The sequence below is a fragment of the Gallinula chloropus genome, assembly GCF_964237585.1.
Source record: "Gallinula chloropus genome assembly, chromosome: Z".
Lineage (NCBI taxonomy): Eukaryota > Metazoa > Chordata > Aves > Gruiformes > Rallidae > Gallinula > Gallinula chloropus.
Window position 1 is genome coordinate 38,137,177 of NC_140089.1, and position 21,461 is coordinate 38,158,637.

At 36.3% G+C, this 21,461-nt stretch overlaps 1 protein-coding gene across 1 annotated transcript in view; it reads right to left on the reverse strand.

Moving 5' to 3' along the window:
* Positions 1-21,461, reverse strand: part of PCSK5 (proprotein convertase subtilisin/kexin type 5) — a gene marked incomplete at its 5' end in the record, with an annotated part of 182,677 nt that overhangs the window by 39,291 nt on the left and 121,925 nt on the right. Inside the window, 2 exons of the mRNA XM_084278334.1 lie at positions 3,004-3,107; positions 12,769-12,869. Coding sequence (XP_084134460.1) covers positions 3,004-3,107; positions 12,769-12,869 — 205 coding nt within the window. The remainder of the gene's footprint in view (positions 1-3,003; positions 3,108-12,768; positions 12,870-21,461) is intronic.

Sequence of the window (21,461 nt, forward strand, 5' to 3'; positions counted from 1 at the left end):
ACGAATGCAGTTGCATACTCTGCTGTTCACCAAATAACTGACAGAACAAGGAGCCTTTGCATACCAATCTGCCTTAGGAAAACCAGATCAACAGTTTTGATATCTTCACAAAAACAGATGCTCTTCAGTATTTTTCCATGTAATCAGTTAATTAACTGCTTTAATGACAAAAACCTCTCTGATTTTGAAGCAAAATTGAACATAACATCTCTCTCTCTCTAGTGACAAATTATATGTGCAACTGACTAATCAGAGAATATCCCAAAATGAGTATCCAGGTCTTTTGTTTTGAGACTACCAGGTAATAAATTCTATAGGAGAGACACATGCTGGCTGACAGCAAAACGATAATAAAAAAATTGCCAAGAAAACAATCTTGCTCATTCCTGAGTTAATTCTATTGACATGCATTTAACGAATGCTGTTTACTTGCCAGAAAATTAAGCAAGTAACGGGCACTGCTTTAACATCACTAGCTGGCTTACGTGTTTTTAATGAATTAATCTGTCTTTTTGTGAATGTAATACAGAAAAAAATAAAAGGAGATCTTGTAACCAGTAATGACATCTGTGAGCTCCATCTGTATGTTCCGCAATGGCAAAACAGTGCCAGGGACTACAGCAAGGGACAGGGTTGCCATGCAGCCCAGCAAAACAGCCCCCTGAAAAGGCACGCTGACCCACTTTCAACTACTAGCTCTTGCTGACCCTTTGTTGAGTGAGAGGTTCTTCCAAGTTTTTGTTCATTTTGCCCTTTCAGTTCTCATTTCTAAAGGAGAAATCCTGTCTTTTTCTTTCTCACTATTTTCTTCTTTCTTCCCCAGTATGCACGGAAGAAAGGCATATTGTTTCATGTGACTGTCTTCACTTTAGTTAATTTAAATAAAAATAAAATAAGAGAAATAATCTTCCACCCCTTCCCTTCTTAGGAACTTGCCATCAACAAAATTATCATCAACTCAGTCTGATCAGTGTAATTCATCTGTGAAAAACCATACTTTAATTGTTACTCTTGGCAACCATGAAGGATAATAGTGTAATATTATACTAAATATTGCCACGTGCAATAGTAAAAAACCTGTTTCAGTCTTGCCAGCAGCGGTGTGCAAACCCCCTTTTGAATTCAGGTTTGGATGTTGTGAGTTAATCTAAATCTTTTGCTTCTCCTTCTTCCAAAACCAACAGAGGTTTAAAGAGAGCTGCATTTTTATTGGAACCATTTGCGCAGCTTAAGTTGCCAAAATAATTTAGTTAAAACTAGTGCTTTTATTTGGGTTAAGGTTGATTCTTGAGCTCCACAGAGGTCGAGGCACTTAGTCTGTCTTCCTCCTTCTCAATTCCACCATGGAGTCCACAGCAGAGCTCTGCCAGCTCAGGTTATATTTCCTGAATCCCAGTCCCCCAGTTGAGCTTACCTATGTTCTTGACTTTGCACAAGTGGAGGAGAAATAATTTTTCAGCTAGTTTCCTCACTATTTATCTGCTATAATGCACAGAAAATTGTGGAGCTACAAGGATTCAGAATAAGCAGGCTCCAGTGGTGCAACAGTGCAAGTCCTGCTGCCAATGCTGCTACTGCTGGTGTGTTAGTGTGACCTCTCCTTTGATAATGAGTGACAGCTGCTGTGGAATGCCTCGTTGGGTGTTTGCCTCTCTTGGGCAATAAATGGAAAAACATAAAAATATAGAATTTTGGAAGCGAGTTACACAAAAAAAAAGTTCTACTTTATGCTACTTGAAAAGCATTGTTTGAACTTCTGATAGCTCAGACAAAATGATAATACAGTTACAATCTCCTGCCAAAACGTTTCTAATCCCAGGAAATGTTTCACAGTAATGAATACTGTAATGTTATTGCAATTAAGGAAGTACCTAACTATGTATGTTTTTTGTGCATGGACACGCACTTGTAAATTGGACAAAATCAGGCTCTTGAATGTCAGAACCTTCACATGATGAGAGGGTTCAAGTGAAATAACCATTTCTAAATCTATCCTCTTGTAGTTAGAGCCTGGTTTGGATCCAAAAATGAAAGGCTTTTTCTTTTTTGTTTCTATTCCATTGCAGCTGAAATGTCATAGGTCACAATGATATATATATTTAAGAAGCTCTATGGTAGCACTGCCTTGATCTGAAATAGATTAAAGCTAGGTTTCAGTTTTGAAGTGAAACCAGGGTAAAGATTTTATGATTTTTGTATATTACATTTTTCTCTCAGGATATCCTAGAACAAAACAGCTCCAATCTCATTTTTAAAGAAGAATTGGAAATCTCATGATCAGAGAACCAGAAATAAGGCATTTAGGGATTCTTTTTTTTTTTTTTTTAGATGCAATCCAAAATTATAGCAGTAAGAGTTTACTGAGTGGGAATCAGAAGCCAATCTGTTTCGAAATACATTGTTTTATGGATTCAAGGTCTAGTACTTACTCACCCTGAAAAAAAAAATATCATTTAATAGCACAAATATTTACCTTTGCTAGCATTACAAAAAGAAAACAGTTACAATAATACAAAATTGAAAGACTGTAAACAATTTTAGAAACCTTCATGACAGTTGACCAAATAGTACGATTTCCATTCCATTATAAGTCCTTGTACCTCAAGATTTTATCCTAAATCTGACAGCAATCTCGAATACAAATAATGTTGGATGAGTGATATTAAAACAGAAATTTGAAAATACTGCTGGCAATTCTGAATAGGAACATGGTTTCAGTCCAGAAATTGCTCTATCTTCAACTCTAGACTCATTTATCATGATCAAGCTTTTTTGTCAGCAGTATATGAGATCGGACTGAAAGGGACTATGAAGATCTGCCCAACGCATTTTTTTCTTTAGTCATTCTAAGAAGTTTTCCTTAAAAAGAGAAGATGGGGCCCATCAATTTGAGCCTGAAATGTCTCAAAACTGCACAACAGAGGGTCAAACAAATTGCTTTACATATTAAATAGCTATTCAAAAAGACCATATAAGATGGCAAAGAAGAAAGGAAGCTCTCACCCTTATAACCGGCAGCATTGGTTTTCCAGTCATTAGCATTCAGATGTCCTGCGCGTGAAGTTCTGACAATAATATGCTGTATGTCTCTCCAGGTCAGAAATGGACTATGAAAAAGGGGAAAGACAAAGTCATCGATCAGACATATTTTACCAGAATGTAGGGATACAAGGTGATGTAAGCTAAAAAACAAAACCCAAACCAAATCTTATTTATCCTTTCCTTGCGCAATTCAAAAGAACATGTCCTAATTTCACAGAATTACTATGTGAAATTATTTATATAGATGGGAGGCTTGCATTAAGCAGACTATAATGAGATATGAAAATACTCTGTTGTATAAAACACAAGGGACATTTCAGACAGAGGTAATTTGTATGACCACCAACTGCTACATATGATCTACTTTGACCAGCGCAAAGGAAAAAAAGCAAAATGGCTTGCTGAAAAGCTCTACTAACTCTAACTGCACGCTCAAGCAAGCAATTTCTTTAGACTTTCAGCTCCTATTGAAGCTATTTCATGTGCCTCTGTTATTATTAATTCGTCTATTACCAGTCTTGGAATCCACTGAGGGTCTACGTGGTTTTTTCAAGAAGATCAAGCAGGCAGCACTGAATGTGAATAGGTACAGAGCAAGTGCCTGATTGCACAGATGTGTATGAAAGAAGATGCCGTTTGCATCCTCACTGTGACATTGATGCCCATTTATCTTGTAGGACTAGAGCAAATCCTTTGGGATTATAGTTTTCTTGTTCCTCTTAGATCCACACCAAGAATTTCTTCTCTTAGAGTATGATTTAAAGGTGCATGGCTATCATTGGTTTTGCTTTTGGTTGTTTTTCCAATTTCTCATTTTTCTATCATTTGGAAGAAGACGAATAGCATTCCATTTAAAAATGCAGATTAGTAGAGTGTAGGTGTGTGTGCACCATGTGTATGCTGGTGTAACCTAGCATTCTTCTGTGCCTACAGCAGGGACAACATAACAAGCAGCATGCATTCTTCTAGAGTTAACACAGAGAGTCTGGTCCATGCTTCTTGTTGAAACAGGAAAAGGAAACGGAATAATCTGAAGAAGGAGGCTGATTTTTAAGTGAATCTTTTAACTGTAGCCAGAGATTTTATTTTTTTTAAATTATTTCTTCCAAGCTTTGTCAATCCATGGCTATTCAATTTCTCTCTGCTTTTAGCTACAAGATATCAGGGCATTCCCACTTTTAAATTATTCTGTTATTTTTAAGGAGACCTTATACCTTCGAGCATTTATTGAAGCATTAATATGCCCACAGATACTTTTTTTTTTTTTTAAATGGAATTTCTCATACTGGACAGTGGGACTAGAATGACAGTAATGGTTTATCTGGCTGAGCTGGTACAATGACAGGGGGAAAAAAAGTCATGGAATGTAAGGAGCATTAAGGGCTTGTAAGATAGGGTGTGCTTGGACAGTCACGTAACATGATTCAAGAAAAAAAATATGATTTTATACCAGCTCAGGAATTTCACTGAGAGCCTGTGTAAAGTCTTAGAAAAATATGCTTCAAGCCTTCAGGAAGACCTCTAGGAATCCCGAGAGCTGCATTCTTTATAATCTGGAATCTAAACAATCTGTTGTTCTATAAAGTGAGTTATACATGCTACTGATGAAAAATAAGGCACTCAAGTACTCCTCTCAAGCTCTAAATGAGACATTCAAGACAGGGCACAGTCAACTGATTATTTAAAGAGGAATGATAGTCTAATGTTGGATCTAACTAGGCATAAGTAAAAGATCTAAAAATACAGTAGTCTCCACTTGATAAAACTAACCTCTCAGAAATTTGACTTAATTGTTCAGTCAGCAAATTATATTATGTTTCAGAATCATGGTGTACCTCTAAAAACAAAGATCATGGTAGATCTTGAAAACTGAGCCATTCACTGTTATATTTACCTTCTTTACCTGATCACAAAAAGTAATGTATACGTTTCTGGGGCAGAAAACCTTGATCAAAGGTCTGATTTCCAGGACATGATACGGTATGTAGTTAAATCAGTCTGTCTCTTATGTAACCTCCAAATCTGCTTGCTTAGTGTATAATTCATAAGATTTTAATGTTTTCTTCTCAAGGAATGGCAGTTTGGGCACACTTATATCTAAGAGATTTAACAGCACATAAACAATATTCCAACCAATGTCTGTACCCTACTGGAGCATCTTTGCTGTACTAAGAACTAAGCTATTGCCATATCGAATTTTTCTCTCCATAGTAGACACCTCATTTGAAACCAAACAGGTCTGCAATTTTTTCCTCATCACTTTTTTTCAGAAAGTTAAAAAAAAAAACCCCATAAAACAAAAATAAAAAGAAATTGGAATGATGTCAAAATAGCAGTTCATTTGGAGAAAGGAGAGGGATTTTTTTTGTTTTGTTTTGTTTTAAACAAGATAGTCTAGCAGACAATTTTAAAGCATCTGGAAAAATCACAGAATTGGTCAAATATTTGTAAAACATGTCAAAATTGGATCCTAAGTCAGTAAACAGTTGTTTGCTAGCCATGTGGGCCCCAGATCCAGACAAGATGTCACTGATGTTAATTGATTTACCACTTGATTAATCTCAGAAGAATTAATGGCTAAACATCTTGAAATGAACAAATGCATTAACATGAGCAGTACTTACTCTGCTTGATAATGGATTGATTTCAAAAAAGAGGCAATTCCCTTCCAGAATTTTTTTTTTCAATGTCTCATCTGAAATTGCCTTGGGATTACACATACCAGACAATACTTAAAATCAAACCAGAATAAGCAGAAGTGAGAACAATTACATACTAAAGTGCTTGTATGGCAGCCAAAAAATAATGAATGTTGTGTCCTTAACCAACAGCTATGCTCTAAGGTACGGCCCTCTTCTTTCAGGCTTCTCAAAATGTTTGTGAAACAAGGTAAAAGAGAAAAAATTAAATAGGAAAAATATATTCAATTCTATTGCAGTAATAGTAAATTTCATTTGAGATTTAACTATATCTTTAAAGAGGCTGCTTAGAAATAACAGATCATCATTTTTGGCCAAATCTGATTTCTTCATTCCACAAGTAGTCTCCCTAGTGACAATTGGGCTAATCCTGGAAATAATAAAGAATTCAGGCTCTACCCTTTTGCATAATGATACTGTGCCAAAAATAACTGTTCAGAATAAATAATTGGTGCAACAAAGACAATTAGAAAAAAATATCACTCAATGCAATAAACAAATAGGGTGAAACTTTGGTTTGTTTTTTCTTAAGCAAAATTATATGGTTAGCAACATGATTGCTATATTATATTCAGAACAAGTAATTTGAATGTGACAAAGGTGGCCTTCTGGAAAAAAGTATTTCTTGCCAAAATAGCAGTCTGATGAGAATTCCTGGAAGAGGACAATAAACTTTTCTCCAAAGTATCAAGGAAAAACAGTACCACAGGGTGGATTAAGAAGAGGATCACCATTCAATTTGGAAGTATCAAATAACCTTCTCTGGAAATATTAGCTATAAGAGAACAGATATGGGATAATTATTGCTATAAAAGGGAGTCTTCATGCAGAAGCATGAAGCAGAGCATCTTGCAGAGCAGTAGGAAATCGTTTTCATCTCTTAATTTCTGCATAATATCACCCTTAAGGGCTTTATGATAAATTTATAAACAAAACATAAGAAATAGTTTCCTGGATTATTCACTCTTTCCCACCACTTACAAATCAGTCAAATAGTCCCACGAGATCAATAACCCTCCTACCTGTCCTAATGACTCCATTATATAGCCAATGCACAGGAATATTAGCTATGGTAATGGGGACAATCTTCTTTCCCAGGTCACATAAAGAATCAGTTTGAAGGTGCTTGTTGCAGCACAGAATTTTAAGAGGAAATGAGACATGAAGACAGCCTCTAATTGTACTGCTTATCCTGTGCTTAGGTGTCTACACCATAACCACTTAATTCCTGAAAATAAGACAATACAAAAAGTGGATCCTAGTGTTTAACAAGCCAGTCATGCACACACATGGACATACAAAATGTGTTTTTGACATGCCTCACACCCTTATAGATTCTAATTGCCATATATTCTCCAAATCACCCTGTTAACTTCCTACTATAACAGTTAGGAATATTACGTGCTTTGCTGATCAGCATGTAACTCTTTCCTTGTAAATGCCATTTAAGTTTCTGTTTCAGTTTTCACTTTCTGACCTGGTAAGCCACTGTTCATTCAAATAGTATCTCAAACAAAAACATTCAGTTACCTCAGCATTAGCTCTCAGTTCCTTCTTTGCTCGCACTTCTATTCTGGCTTCCAGATCACTTGTCAGAAATTTGCCATTTCTCCTGTTAATTTCTGATTTACATTCAATTTTACCCACTCAGATCCCTTTGAAAGAAACCAAAGCCCATCTTAAGATGACGAACCCTTAAAAAAATTAATGGGCACTGAAAATACTGTAAGCCAAAGATCAGTTATTAGTAGCGTTAATGGCGCAGGCAATAGACCTCTCTGTCTAATGAGATGTGGAATTAATGAAATTTTGGGAAAATATCTTTCTAGGTTCACAGTTGCTGTCAGTAGCATTTTTACACTAATTGTCATATTCCTCCTCTTCTTTCATTAATAGTTTAATTTAGGTACTGGACTAAGAAAAGCAATCATACATATTTGAAAATAAACTGCTGACTAACACTCATTAAGAACACATAATTTAAACATAATTCTGAAGTGTCCTGACATTTGCCACATTCCACTGCTGAAAGACATACTAGATCATCCATTTCAACAGTCACTAAGTAACCTCAGAACATCACTCATATCTTAAACATATTAATCCTAAACACCTCAAACTCTACAAATTCTATAATATTACAATTTTCTATTCAAAGCTACAGCTTTTTTAGCACTTTTTCAAGGTAACAGCATTTGCCTGTACAACATCATCTTTATCAGTTCAGGCCTGGCTCTGCTTTATGCCATTCAGTTTATACTTGTGCAGCATCTCCACCTGCAGTGCACCCTAGCCTCTTCGTGAGGTTTTTGCATTGGCTACAACCATCCTTTGGAATATCTTCATGTTGTTTTATAGGATGGAATACAGACAAGCTGTGATACGACATACAGATACATTCCTTTAGGTGAACAGCAGTATAAGCATCCATACATCTATCAGCAATGGTGTTCTACTGTCAGTTCTATGGTGCACAGTGGTGGGATGTTCCAGAGGCTACAGAGTATTATGTTTTTTCCAGAGACAGAAAAACCTAAGTGCCAAAATAAAACAATCCATGGCCCAACTGCAGGTTGACAATGATTACTTTCTGAGGAGAAATTCCTAGAGAGAGAGAGGCACCTGAATCACATCTCTTAGTGTGCCTTCTCCACAAGAAGAATGCAACGGGACTGCCCAAAAGACACTCTGCGCAGTCTGCTGAGGGACAAGAGCATGGAAGCAACTGCAACAAAAATCATAGCTCAGCTGCCAGTTTTAGATGCAGCTGTGACTGTGCATGTGAGGAAGCCTTACAATACCTTAGGTTAATGCAGGCAGTTATGATGAGCATACTACTGATTTGACCCATCTCTATTGATCACCTTTAATATAATTGAGCTATGACACTGTGGTGCGAGGAATCTCAACAGACAGGCTGCAGAGAGACTGAAATCCAGCAAACCTGCTCCTCTTTTTCCTCTTGCAGCAAGAACATGGGAAAAGCAGAAAGGCTCCCTGCTCTCAAGGTGAAGAGCCAGCATCACCCCTAAGAGCAACTCAGATACAGCCCTGTGAAGCGTCCAAAAGCTGGAGAACCAAGAAACTACAGCTGATAGAGCTGCCATATTTTAAAACTCTCAACTGAGCACATTCTAACTGAGATTTTTAAAAGCTTATAAAATTAAAAAGCACGGTCCTGGCAGCAAAAGGACTGCTATCCACTTGTTCTATTTCTAGATGTTGCTCCAAAGTGTAGAATAAAACTCAATGAAAAAGTTAAAAATCATCACAGTCAAATATTTCTTTTAACCTAGATGCAGTTTAAGAAATGCATGGATGGAATTTTCTTAAAACCTTTTTAAAGCAAGTTACATGGAAAATCTCAGACTGAATGATTATTCTTTGGCAAAGTTACATGTAGCTGAAAACAGGACCTTAAAATGGGAAGCACCAGGGAACCTGCACTGGGGACAGTACTTCCAAGTCAATGTCAATATAATAACTGAAATTGCCTAAGTGGCACAGGTGGTTAAAGCTCAAGAGAAACATGGCTCAATGCTGGAACATACCCACTGGCAAAAATGTGGTATACTGTCTCCTCAGACTCTGAGTCACCTGATTTTCAAATTCAAACCCTTCAACAACGAGAATGAGTATTTCTGATATCAACAGCAGATGGTACTATGCAATGCAAAGAGTTTATTTTTAGTAGGAACATTGCTGATATGCTGGCTAAATCGATTACACTTTATATCCATAATTGCTGGTTTACAGTTAGCAAAATTCAACATTATATAATGACAAAGAAGATCAGTACACAATCAAGCATTTATTCATAGAGCCTGAACAAGATACCAGATACACTGGAAGCCATCAGATAAAACAGTTAACTACATGAGTAACATAAGAAAACTGTAAAATATGAAGATTAAGAGATGTCTTTCTTTGTGTGGCAGTTGTTGCATATCTGCATTTCTGCACTATGCCCTCAGGCATTCCAAATGAGAAGTCTGAAATTCAGTTATCCTGAAGGAAACCATGCCTCAAATAGTGGATGGAAAATTAAAATTACATTACTTGGAATTGGGGTACTAAGGAGACCACCATCCCAAAACAATTTGTTGCCAGAATTTCAGGGGCAGATCCCAGTTGAAAAAACAAAGTAAGTTCAAATAAGGAGGCAGGTAAGAGTTTCTCCACCAGCTATATGCTACTCCTACCATATGGGGCTTATCAAAGAAATAAAGTGGCAAGTCAGAGTGGAAATCTGCCTTACTAATTTTCCATTGGTTTAATGTACCTTTGTGTATGAGTTGAAGCAACGTCTTGGCTGTTCTAACTCATATCCAGGCCAGAAGAGTGCTCTGTTTACCTCCTGATGTCTCCCAGGAACAGAACTTGGCTACTGGGGAAAACCAACCTCACAGGCTCAAAGCCCTTCCACAGTATAATTTGTTGTGTTTGTATGAAACGATACATTATTACAGACACATTCAAAAACTGTTCATGACTAAGTGCTTCATTTTTTAAGCAGCTTGCTGCACAAAGTGCATAATTAACCTTGCAAAACCCCTTTGCAACTTGTCTTTTTAAAAAATCTCATATAAACACTAGTGCTATTAGCACAGGCACTAATATGGAATCTAAGGAAGAATCTATGGAAATGCAAACTCTGTTTGAATACCAACTAGTTCCAGTATACCCTTACACCAAGCCACAACATCATGCATCCTTTATATGCCATATACTTTAAAAATATTGGAGAATACTTAAGATGTCTTCAAAACTTCTTTTTGCATACTTTAATTCCTAGTATTTATTTTGGATTACCTAAATTGGCAAATATCAATTGGCAAAATACAACCTGAACTTTCAAATTGGATAAATAAATAAGAATTAGCATTCAGAAACTGCTTAAAATAACGTCAATAGATTTCATGCAAATTCCAGGCATTAAAATAGAATATATTATGATATAACCTCCTTGTAATATTAAAGGCCTTACTCAATAATCTGTCATTTCACAAAATCAGAAGTTTCTTGAACCCTAGGACTGGATTAATTTAGGAGAAAAAAACAACATGGGAAGCCTGGAAATATTTTATGGTGGGGTTTTTTTTTGGTTTATTTCGTGGGTTTTTTTCATGCCTGTGTTCAGAATATTGGTTTTAAGAACACACAGGAGAGAAAAGCTAGTGAATGGAATATAAATTATTAACACCACATTTATTATATTATTAATATATTCCTTTATATCTATTCAAATACAGAAGCTAAGGTTTCGAAGTAGGTAAGAACCCTCCATATAGTGAAACTGAATAGAATCTGAAAGGAGGCAAAATCAATAAATTTTCACCCTAAATCTCATGTTAGAATTATGCTGCAGAGTACTACAAATACAAAAAAAAGTGACTAGGTTCTTTAGCCACTAGCAAATTTTGTTTCCATCACTGTGTGCGAAGCTTTAATACAGTCTTGTCTTTGTTCCTATCATAGAAGCTATTAATTTAGAAAAAAACCCAAAATAGTTGATAGGCACTAACATGGATTTCCCATTGGCAGAGTCACCAAAGTTCACAAAGGAAAAAGGTTGTGTAGCAATGTAAACTCAATGTATTTTAAGATGTCACAATCAGCAACAGCTTGGTTGTAGGTATTGTGTATCATAACTCCTTGAAACCTCTAATTACAGCTATAATTTTTTACAAAAAGCACATAAAATATCATATAAAGTACAAAAAATAACTAACAAGCAACCTCCATTCATTAGGAAATAATTAGAAAACCTTTCAGCAGAATGAAATTTACACACGTGTAATTTTTATCTTTGTATGGAAATTGTTTAGAATTGATTTAATGATTTTAAAACTGAGATTAAGAAGAGATTAAGAAGACTTTTTTTTTCAAAAAGAACAATACCATTCTAATAACTTTTCAAAAGACCTTTTTTCCTAATGATTGTGTTAAGAAAATCTAATTATAATGACACAAGCACTACACTACTGAAGATTATGTCAGCTCTTTAATTATGAACACTCATCTCATGACTGGAACTCAACAGCAGAAAATATTCTGTGTTGAATATTGGCCCATGGTTTCTTCATAAAAGCAACATTAAAGATGGAAACATAATGCTGCTGCTATGAATTACATACAGTTTGAAATTACTACTGTGTGTAATTTTTTTAATTCCTTCAAAGGAACTGTCTGGGCCCAGATTAAACTGGTTTTCTTCAGTATTTAATAGAACCAATCTCCTAGCGCTTAGAAACATTTGATTTCAAGCAGGATTTGTGGTGGAGCATTCTACCTGCAAATATTCTCAAGTACAGTGCAAAGTAATGCCAAAGGTTTTGAAACATAGATTTACCTAACAAATCTACAGTATTTCTGCTGCTTCACGAAGCACTTTAAAGATATATAGTAAACACAAAGAACAAAATCCTGCAGTTGAGTAAGGTGGAAACTTTACTGAGCTAAAGGTGAAAGGTCTATGGAGCTAGGCTATCCATGATTCTACAGCTGAGGGATTTAGCTCATCGGAAAAAAAAAACCAGCTTTCTGAAAGTCTGAATTTTTATTTTTCATACTACAATAATTTGTGTTCATGGTAGCCTAGCACTGTCACAAAACTTTCCTCAGTGTTTGAGAAGGGACACCACTAAGTGGACCCTGATGAACGCAGGAGGCGACTTAGTCTGCAGAGTACAGAAGACGTGGGCCGCACTCTGAGGGTACTGTAAGACATTGTGAGGATGCTGTACCTTATACAGTGGAAACTACCTGTGCTCAACACTGTTTTAGTTGACTGTAACACTGAGTACTCTGTTGTCATTTACATAGTGTCAGCTTTCCTGCATGTGAAATAAAGCATGCGGATCTTTCCTGCCCTTGGAAGGGTTCTGTGGATAGCTACTATGACAAAGTTTCCAAAGCACTTTGAGATCCCTGGATAAACATGCTGGATGGGTGAGATAGAACCTTCCATATGTTTCTTTCTATTTATTGATTTATTTATTATTCCAGACTATAACTCAGATCTTACTTTGCTTCCAGTGCCAGTGCAATGATGCCTGCAGCCATAGGTGCAGAGGCTGAGGTTCCAGTATGGCTGTCTGTGCAACGCTGCCTCAGGTCTGTGGTGATCTGGAAGAAATTGAATGTGTGAAATTTAGAACAAAGCTTCAGAAATCAAAAACAAGTTTCATTTGCTTGAATGAGTTACATGTACGTGGAGGGTATTTCCTTCTTTCATTGCACGGAAAGGTAAAAAAAGGTGTCTGAATACATGGCGATGGATGTTCAGAGCCTGAGTCATTTGTGACCTTGGAAAAGTGTTCTCTATATTGCACTGAAAACATGTTAGTCTCCACTTCTTCATGGCATGATAAACAAAAAGACTTGCAAATTAGAAAAACATGCAGAGGATTTTAAAACTTCGCAGTTAGAACTCTGACCTTCTATTCGCATTTCAAGAGCACTTTCTATCCAAGCATCTCAAAGTGCTTTCCAAACAGGAATGAACCAAACCTTACAGCATTGCCTACATATGGAATGTTTATTCCTGTTTTGAAGACTACAAAAGAGGTATGGAGGGTTTAGTTAGGGTGTCTGAAATCACACTGGATGTATGTCACAGAACAGAATACAGCTGGGCTCATGCTAAGCACTGAACACATACCTTCATTTCTGTCTTATGCAATAATTCATATAAATTAAGCAACAATTCACTGGAAAAACCTGATGTAATCACAAATTTGGCGTAGACACAGAACAATTTGTTATTTGTAGCTTTAAATTGTTATGTATTGCCTAATTATATGCTGCTACATTTTTACATATAATCTAAGTGGATGCATAAACTGTAATGTGCAGTACCCAGTAGAGGCACAATCTTCCACTTAGTGTTAGGATGCTCCTATCTCATAACATATTTTAGGCAGATTCTTTCTGTAAGACAGTAAATTAAACATTAAAAAAGTGTTTATTCTAAATTCTGCTTCTTTCAGTCAATATTAATTTAAAGTGATTGCAATCTACACCCTTCCTCCCAAAGAACAAGTCACTACTGCCTAATAGGAGCTCAAACAAAATCCACACAGACTTGAGAACAGATACCAGCAAAGATCAGTCCACAGCATGGAAACCTCCACGAAGGTGGCAGAGTGAATGACCTGCGATACAAAAATGTATTCCAGCTGATCCCTGTGATTTAGGTACTATGAGGCATAAAATAGCTGCCTGAGGGGCAGGGGAGAAGTTGTTTATGCAGCTTCTTACCTTAGTATATGTAATTATAATTTCTCCATTTCTTTTAATTCATTAATATCACACTTCATTTGCAACACAGATATATGCTCAAAGATGGGAGGAAAGTATCAGAGGATCAAAATTCACAAGAAAAAGCACAGTAAAAATGCCTGTCTAGCTTTGAAACAGGGATACATGCAAAACATGATCTGAAAAACAGCCACATCCTATCTGATCAGAATAGAAGCAAACATATGTAGGAGGTGTGAGTTTCACGTTTGCATTAGCCATATCAGGAGTATATGTATTACATAATAAGTGTAAGGCTGCTCTTAGTTCTCAAGGTGTGTAATCACATGCAAGCTAGTACAAGACTTTTACTAGAGAAGGAGCTAACAATACCCAGGAAATGATTGTTGAAAGAAAGTAGTGAGCAAGTGAAACAAAATGGAAGCTTCTAGAAGCTGAAAAATAATGAATTAAAGCATTTATAATGTCATATCCTTAAACTAGTGAAGGCCAGATTTCTTGAATAATTAAGGTTAGAAAGAAGCTCTTTTGCCCTACTTAGATCCTTTACAAATGGACACCTTGTTATACAACTTCTTTTATCTGTCATCAGCTAAAAGTTGAAGCCCATAAATAAAATTCACAGAATTTCTTTATCTCTTTCCTTCTCACCTATTGACTCTGTATTAATTTAACAATGAAAATTAGCAGTGTTGGAAAAACCTTTATGCACACAGATTCCATAAATGCCCTGACAGTATTAAGAGCTGAGACTGCAGCAGGAGTGGCCCTTACACTACATTGCTTGTATATGCAAATGCTGGTAGTAATTTTGCAGGTGGGATTAACATATCCAAGGACTACAGGAAGACGTACCCAAACCGAGACATAAAAGATACGGACATCCCATCTGGAAAAAAGAACTGGTCAGTGCTGTGGCGAGGAGTGGGGAGGAGGCCGGGAAAAACAGAGGGTGGAAAGAGGGACTAACACGTTTGTCTCTTTTGTAGCCTGGTACCTCATCCCCTGAAAAAAAGTGTTGCAGCAGGCACCTTCCTCAAAGGACCAAAGGGCAGCAAAGCCTACAGGGGCTCAGGCAGGGACAGTTAACCTCATAGCAGCTCTTCCTTTGGAGACTGTGAAGGAAATACTCCTCAGTGCAGTGAAAAGCACACTGCATTGTGCTGTGTTTCTTATCCTTTGGAAGAACATGCTTTCTGAGTATTTTTATTGCCCAGTAGCTACAGATATGAAGCACAATAAATGATGACACCTCTTTATTTGGCAACGTTATCTCCCATGATCTAAGTGGATGCTGTGGCAGCAGTTCGAACCTTATCTCCCTCTTTGACTCAGCAAATACTTCATCTTAAAATGTGTAGGGAAAACTTCCTAAGTGGAAATCCCATTTGAGGTATTTCAAAGCAAAGCTACTGACAGGACCTGAGATGTTTAGGTGAAATTACCTCCAAGATCTGAGGCATTTTTTTCACCACCATGGATTTGCTGCCAGAGAAGTGTCGCAACTACCCTGAGAAAAAAGAAATACAGGACCACCAACAGGCGAACAAGTTTCAAGAAGAAAAATAGTGTGCCAAATTCTGACTCACAAGAAAGCAATGTCATTAATGCCAGTAAAGGGATGTGGTTGTTGACAGCTCCATGAAGCTGTCATTAGTGTACATTAGATGACATTCTGATCAGTAGGGTGGAGAGGAGTCACTTCTCAATCTTTTCTTGAGTACAACACTTTTGTATTCTTCAAATACTTTTCTAACATCTGCTGATCTATGAAAATGCTGACCAGACAGCCCAAGAGAAGACCATGTAATATTTCTAGAGTTTTGTCCACTTCTAAATCTTTTGAATCGACCGGATTTGACTGAAGTCCAACAGCTTTCAGAAAATCCACATTTAAAAAAAAAAACAAACCCCAAAACCAAACCCTCTAGACACACTTTTTATAGAAGTTTTATAGAAGCAACTTGTTCCAAAGAATTAAGGAGGCACCATTTTTGTAGAGTCATTATTAAGGCTGCATCATCAATCTTTCCATAGTTTCACTGACTGGGAAGAGGTTAATGACTAAGGTCAAAATGGGATTTCCCTTAGTAGAGAACATGCTCACTCTTCCTCTCCCAATCCTCTGAATCTATTGCTGTTTCATATTTCATAGCATGAGTTTTCCAAACTGATTGAATAACTTTTCACCTTCAGCTACAGTTCTTTAAGATATGTTGATTTCTATGAACTTGTGTCCCTAAAATTGACAAGGGATTTAACAAAAAACTACAGCTCCTTCTCACATCCTTTATGCATCTGTATCCACCCAAAATTGAAGGTGCCACATTGTGTGTAACTTGATACTCTGAAAGAATTTCTGAAAAAGACCAGGGTTTTGTTTGTGTTTTAACAACTGGCAGGAGATGGGGATTTTTTTGTTGTGGTTTTTAAGTTGTGCTGAGAGCAGGAGGTAGTCATAAAGGCAGAATTATATCTTAGAACAGAAAGAAATTCATCAGATGAATCGGTATTTTTTTAGAAAATAATGAAATAGGCAGAAGGTTATTTTCAGAAGGTAAGTCATGTAATATGTTAATAAATTATATCCGTGGAAGACTTTCATATGTAAATTCCTTAGTGCTTTAAGAAATAATTTGGGAAAGGAATTCAAAGGAAGTGTGAAGCATTTATGCAACGTGTTTGATAAATGAAAGGCATATATATATATATATATATATATGTATACCTATAAAACTACATGCTGAACCGAGCCTAGTTCCAATTGTCTGGAGTGGGCAAGCTATCTTCTGGCATTTCCCTATAGTATTCAAAGTAGCAGGGAGGAGAATAATAGGAAAAAATGCTTAACAACTGTATTTTATTAGCTAATACTTCTGAATTCTCCCTGTTGTGAGAGATAACTTGTACATATAAAGAAGTATATTTCTATGGTTTTTACCCACTGTTGATTTGCATTTGTCCCAGAGTGTGAGTTTCTATGCTTATATGTATGCTGGCAGTGCAGGTGCTCTAGCTAACTCTTAAAAGTAATTCTAGTTCTCTAAGAGACTATGTAAAAGGCATGCATCCAGCTGCATCTGCAAAATACTTGTATGCTTCGGTCATGTTAAATACATCCAAAGCTTGGAAACTTGCTCCTTAATGGGCTAACAGTTACTGGAATACAGTTTGGTACAGCATGAAGTCAAACACAACTGAAGCACCTTTCTTCCCTGAGCAAACAGGAATTCATGCAAGATGGTAACATCAGTGCGTGTTTAACTGTAACTGTCAGCTCAGATTAATTCAGGCCAGAATTTGAATCTATTTACCTTAGTATAAAGTGAAAAAAAGAAGGTAAAAAAGCTCTGTATGGAAAACAGTTGCATAGGTGAAATAATACTCTTAAGTTATCATTGTACAAGACTGAAAAACCACCCAGACTAGAAAAACCTCTAAAATTATTTGACATTCTACATTTGTCACAGGCAAGTATTAGAAGATGTAGTAATGAAAAGAGGAAAAAAGTCTTCTGAGTAGTTATAAAAGTATGGGTGCTTCCATTAGTCAGTATTGAAACTAAAACATTTTTATAAGAACGTTTAGTCCACGCAATGAATGCCTAACATTTGGTTACTGTGTTTTTCATCTACCTTATAATAGAGAGAAAAACAGAAAAGAAAATAAGGATGTGTGGCACAACAATGTAAACAAATACACATTTATTATAGACTCTTTTAGCATTTTATAGCAGTTGAAAGACTGTTCTCAAAATTTTCAGTTCTGTTTTAGTTCAGTTCTTGTTTCAAACACGACTTCTCTCCAAGGTAAAAGAGGTTTGATAGGTCCTTGGGAAAATTGGATTTCAGTAGAGAAGTTGCAAAAGAGAATAGCAATACTATCATTACCACTCTCAAAATCCAGCTATGAGGAAGACAATCACACAAGTGAGAGCAGAGTTTCTGACTCCATGTGTGTGTGTGTGTGTCTTGAAAGAACTGCTTAATACTCAGTTTGAAAAGCTGGCTTCACAATTTCATGTCATTTCTCACCAGGCTGTAGTTTAACAGAATGTAGTTGTTATCCTGTATAGGGATAACTGGTTTACACACAGCACAGAGAAGTACTGACTGCATCTACTGTACCCTATTCTGCTTCGTCACTGAAGGTGTCTGGAGGAATAACGGGCTTGCCTGGCTTTAAATGCCAAGTATCAGCAGCAAAACACCCCCAGACAGGTAGCATGTTTCAGAAGACAATTAATAATATAGTACAGGAAAAGGTGTTGGAGGCAGTATTGATGGTCTGATATTCAAGGATTTGAGGTCAGTGAATCTTATGATAGACTCAACATCAAACTGTTTGGCACAAGAGTAGTCTGTAAATTAAGTTCTGGCAAACAAAGAATCATCAGAATTCAGTTAATGCTTATGCCTCCTCATTACCTTATACTTTTACCATCCGCTGTGCAACATTATACACTCTGTAGAAATAATCCAAAATCAGCATATGCAACTGGATTGCTCCCAAAAGAATAGAGGATCTGAATAGTAAAAGCAACCAGTGCATACAGAACTTACGGATTTAAAGTAAAAGCATACTTATCTCTGATAGCCTCTGTGATATCTCCAATGTAGACTATGCATTAAGAACATTTTTAGAGGTTACCTTTAAATCTTTTCAATAATGTTTATATAAAATCTCATAATTACCCTAATTATAAAATCACAGAATCATAGGGGTTGGAAGGGACCTCAAGAGATCATTGGGTCCAACCCCCCTGCCAAAGCAGATTCCTTAGGACAGAGAATCATTGAATCTTTAAGGTTGGAAACAGTCCAATACCATTATATCAGCTAAATCATGTCCTGGAGTGTCACCTCTACATGTTTTTTGAACACCTCCAGGAATGCTGACTACCACCTCTCTGGGCCGCTTGTTCCAATGCCTGATCACTCTTTTGGTGAAGAACACTTTCCAGTCTAAACCTCCCCTGACACAACTCAAGACCATTTTGTCTCATCTTATGGCTAGTTACTTGGGAGAAGACACCAACCCTCACCTCACTACAACATCCTTTTAGGTAGCTGTAGAGAATGATAAGGTCTCCCCTCAGCCTCATCTTCTCTAGGCTGACAACCATTATGGGACAATGTATATTCAATCTATATATATATGTAAAACAATTAAACTCTCCTTTATGATGCATACCTTTTAAAAATCTCACAATAAAATATAAAACTGCAAGTTTATGCACAGTGTATAAATTCTAGAAGTGATTGGTACTATACTTCAGTAAATTAGGAAATTATTATTCTCGTAGTTCATAAGAGAGTCTTTAAAAATAAAGGTGAGATCACTTCCAGGCGTTTTTAATGCTGTTGTAAATCATAAGGGAGTGACATATGACAAATATGAAGTCGTCTCTTACTGAAATAGCAATTCCATAAAAGCAGAAATTCCATGCTAATTACAAAAAGTAGAAGACAATCCTCTAGCGAACTATAGAATTGGAGAAACGTATCATTAAATCAGCTAAGTGAAAAACTACAGGTAAAGACTGAGAAGCATACAGATAAATTACTGGATTTTAAAAATGAACGAAGATACACTAATAATCAAAATAAGTATTGACAGGTGCCAGTAATTAAGGTGCAGTGCTTAAGAAAACATCCAGGGGGAAAAGAAAATTCAAAATTCCTAAATTTTCTGATCAGGATGAAAATAAGATCTGTAAGTTATACACTAGAATAAAAAAAATCAAAAAGAAAGGAAATAAAAGATTATGTAGATAACAATAAATAAAAATTAGAAGATAGAAAGTGCATAGAGGTAGTTAGGACAGACAAAGGTCAAATTGTGAAGCCTAAAATAACAGAATAAACTATAAGGGTGTTTAATTTTCAAATATATCAGAAGCAAAAGAACAATCCACATCAATATTTTTTTTAATTGCTCAGATATAATAGAATAGTCAATACCAGTGTACAATTAATGGCTGTTTCACTGAATGTTCCTTTTTGGAAAAAAAAAATAAATGAAGTTTTCAGAACATCCAAAGATGATAAATCATCTTCCTATTTATAGCTATTTTACATAGCAAGCTTAAATCAGAAAGTTTGGAAACACCAAAGACTTTTACAAGAGCTGGAAAGGGAACATGTTAGACTGTACTGTTGATTTTAGCGAGTCTTTGAACACTGGAGAAGTTCCAGAAGATGGAAAGAAAACCCATACACTGTTAATATTTTGAAAGGGAGAGCAGTATTTTTATAGTAATTTCATTCATTTGCCAAGTTTTTATCTCTCTTAAAACAGCTGATACAGGATTTAAACCAATTATTAATAAATTAATTAACTAGTAGTATATTTAATGGTGGATAACATAAGCTGCTGGAAAGGAGAGCCTGCCAAAGTGCTGCAGTAATTTTTTTCTGGCTACTACTTTGGTTGAAAGTAGCACAGCATTCTACAAGACACATAACGTGACAGTGCACATTAAAAAAATATCTAAAAGACTAAAAATGTACATGATACATAATACATAGATTTAAAATGGGATAATTCCAAAGTCTCAAAAGGTAAATATATTGAAGAAATCAGGTATATGCAGAGAAATTATATATATGTGTACAGCACATATAAGGAATGAGCCTTGTTTCTCATCAGGCTTTCTACAATTTGGTTCTTGGCCTTAGTATGACCTAAAGCTTTTATCAAAGACCTGGAAGAAAACACCAGCATCTTCTGTCCAATGTTGCACTTGGAGAAACCTTCAAGAAAGCAAAAGTAATGATGAGGGCTGGTCTGGATTGAGTACAAAACCAGTACAGCCAGCAGTTAATGGTGCAATAAAGAGACCGTAACTACCCTCCTTGGACCACCAACTATGAAAAAGTGAAGCAGAAGCTCTGCAAGCAGGTTGGGTGCAACTCAGTGGTAAACACATTACATGACAGTGAAGCTAACAAATCCCAGCCAGGCTTAATGTATAAAGAGAGGGGAACTGAGCTGGCCCTGACAGATAAACATTTTCCTGTGCAATTGGCACTGATCATACAGTTACTACTGGACTGGTGTGTCCAGTCTGGGAGCTCAAAGCTCACAAAACTGGAGGGTGTTTGCATGCTTTATACAGAATGATGGAAGAAGGATACCTTCATTTATCAAAAGGGCATAACTGATCAGGCTACAAAGGTAGAGAGGAAGACTTTAGACAAGAGTGCTCTACATACTAGCAATAAAATCTGTGACACAACAAAATGATTAGAAATGGAAGCTAGAGGAGCTCAGATAGCAAACGAGAATTTTTTTAATACCAACAGGCAGTTAAAAACAGTTGCCCTAAATTTAAGTGGATTTTCTGTCACTGAAAAATTTGAAAACAAGATTGATTTTATTTGTAAAAAACATTACTGAGTTCATTGCTGGATTTGAAGGCTCCAGGGAGGTCCTACAGACTCGGCTAAGCAAGAG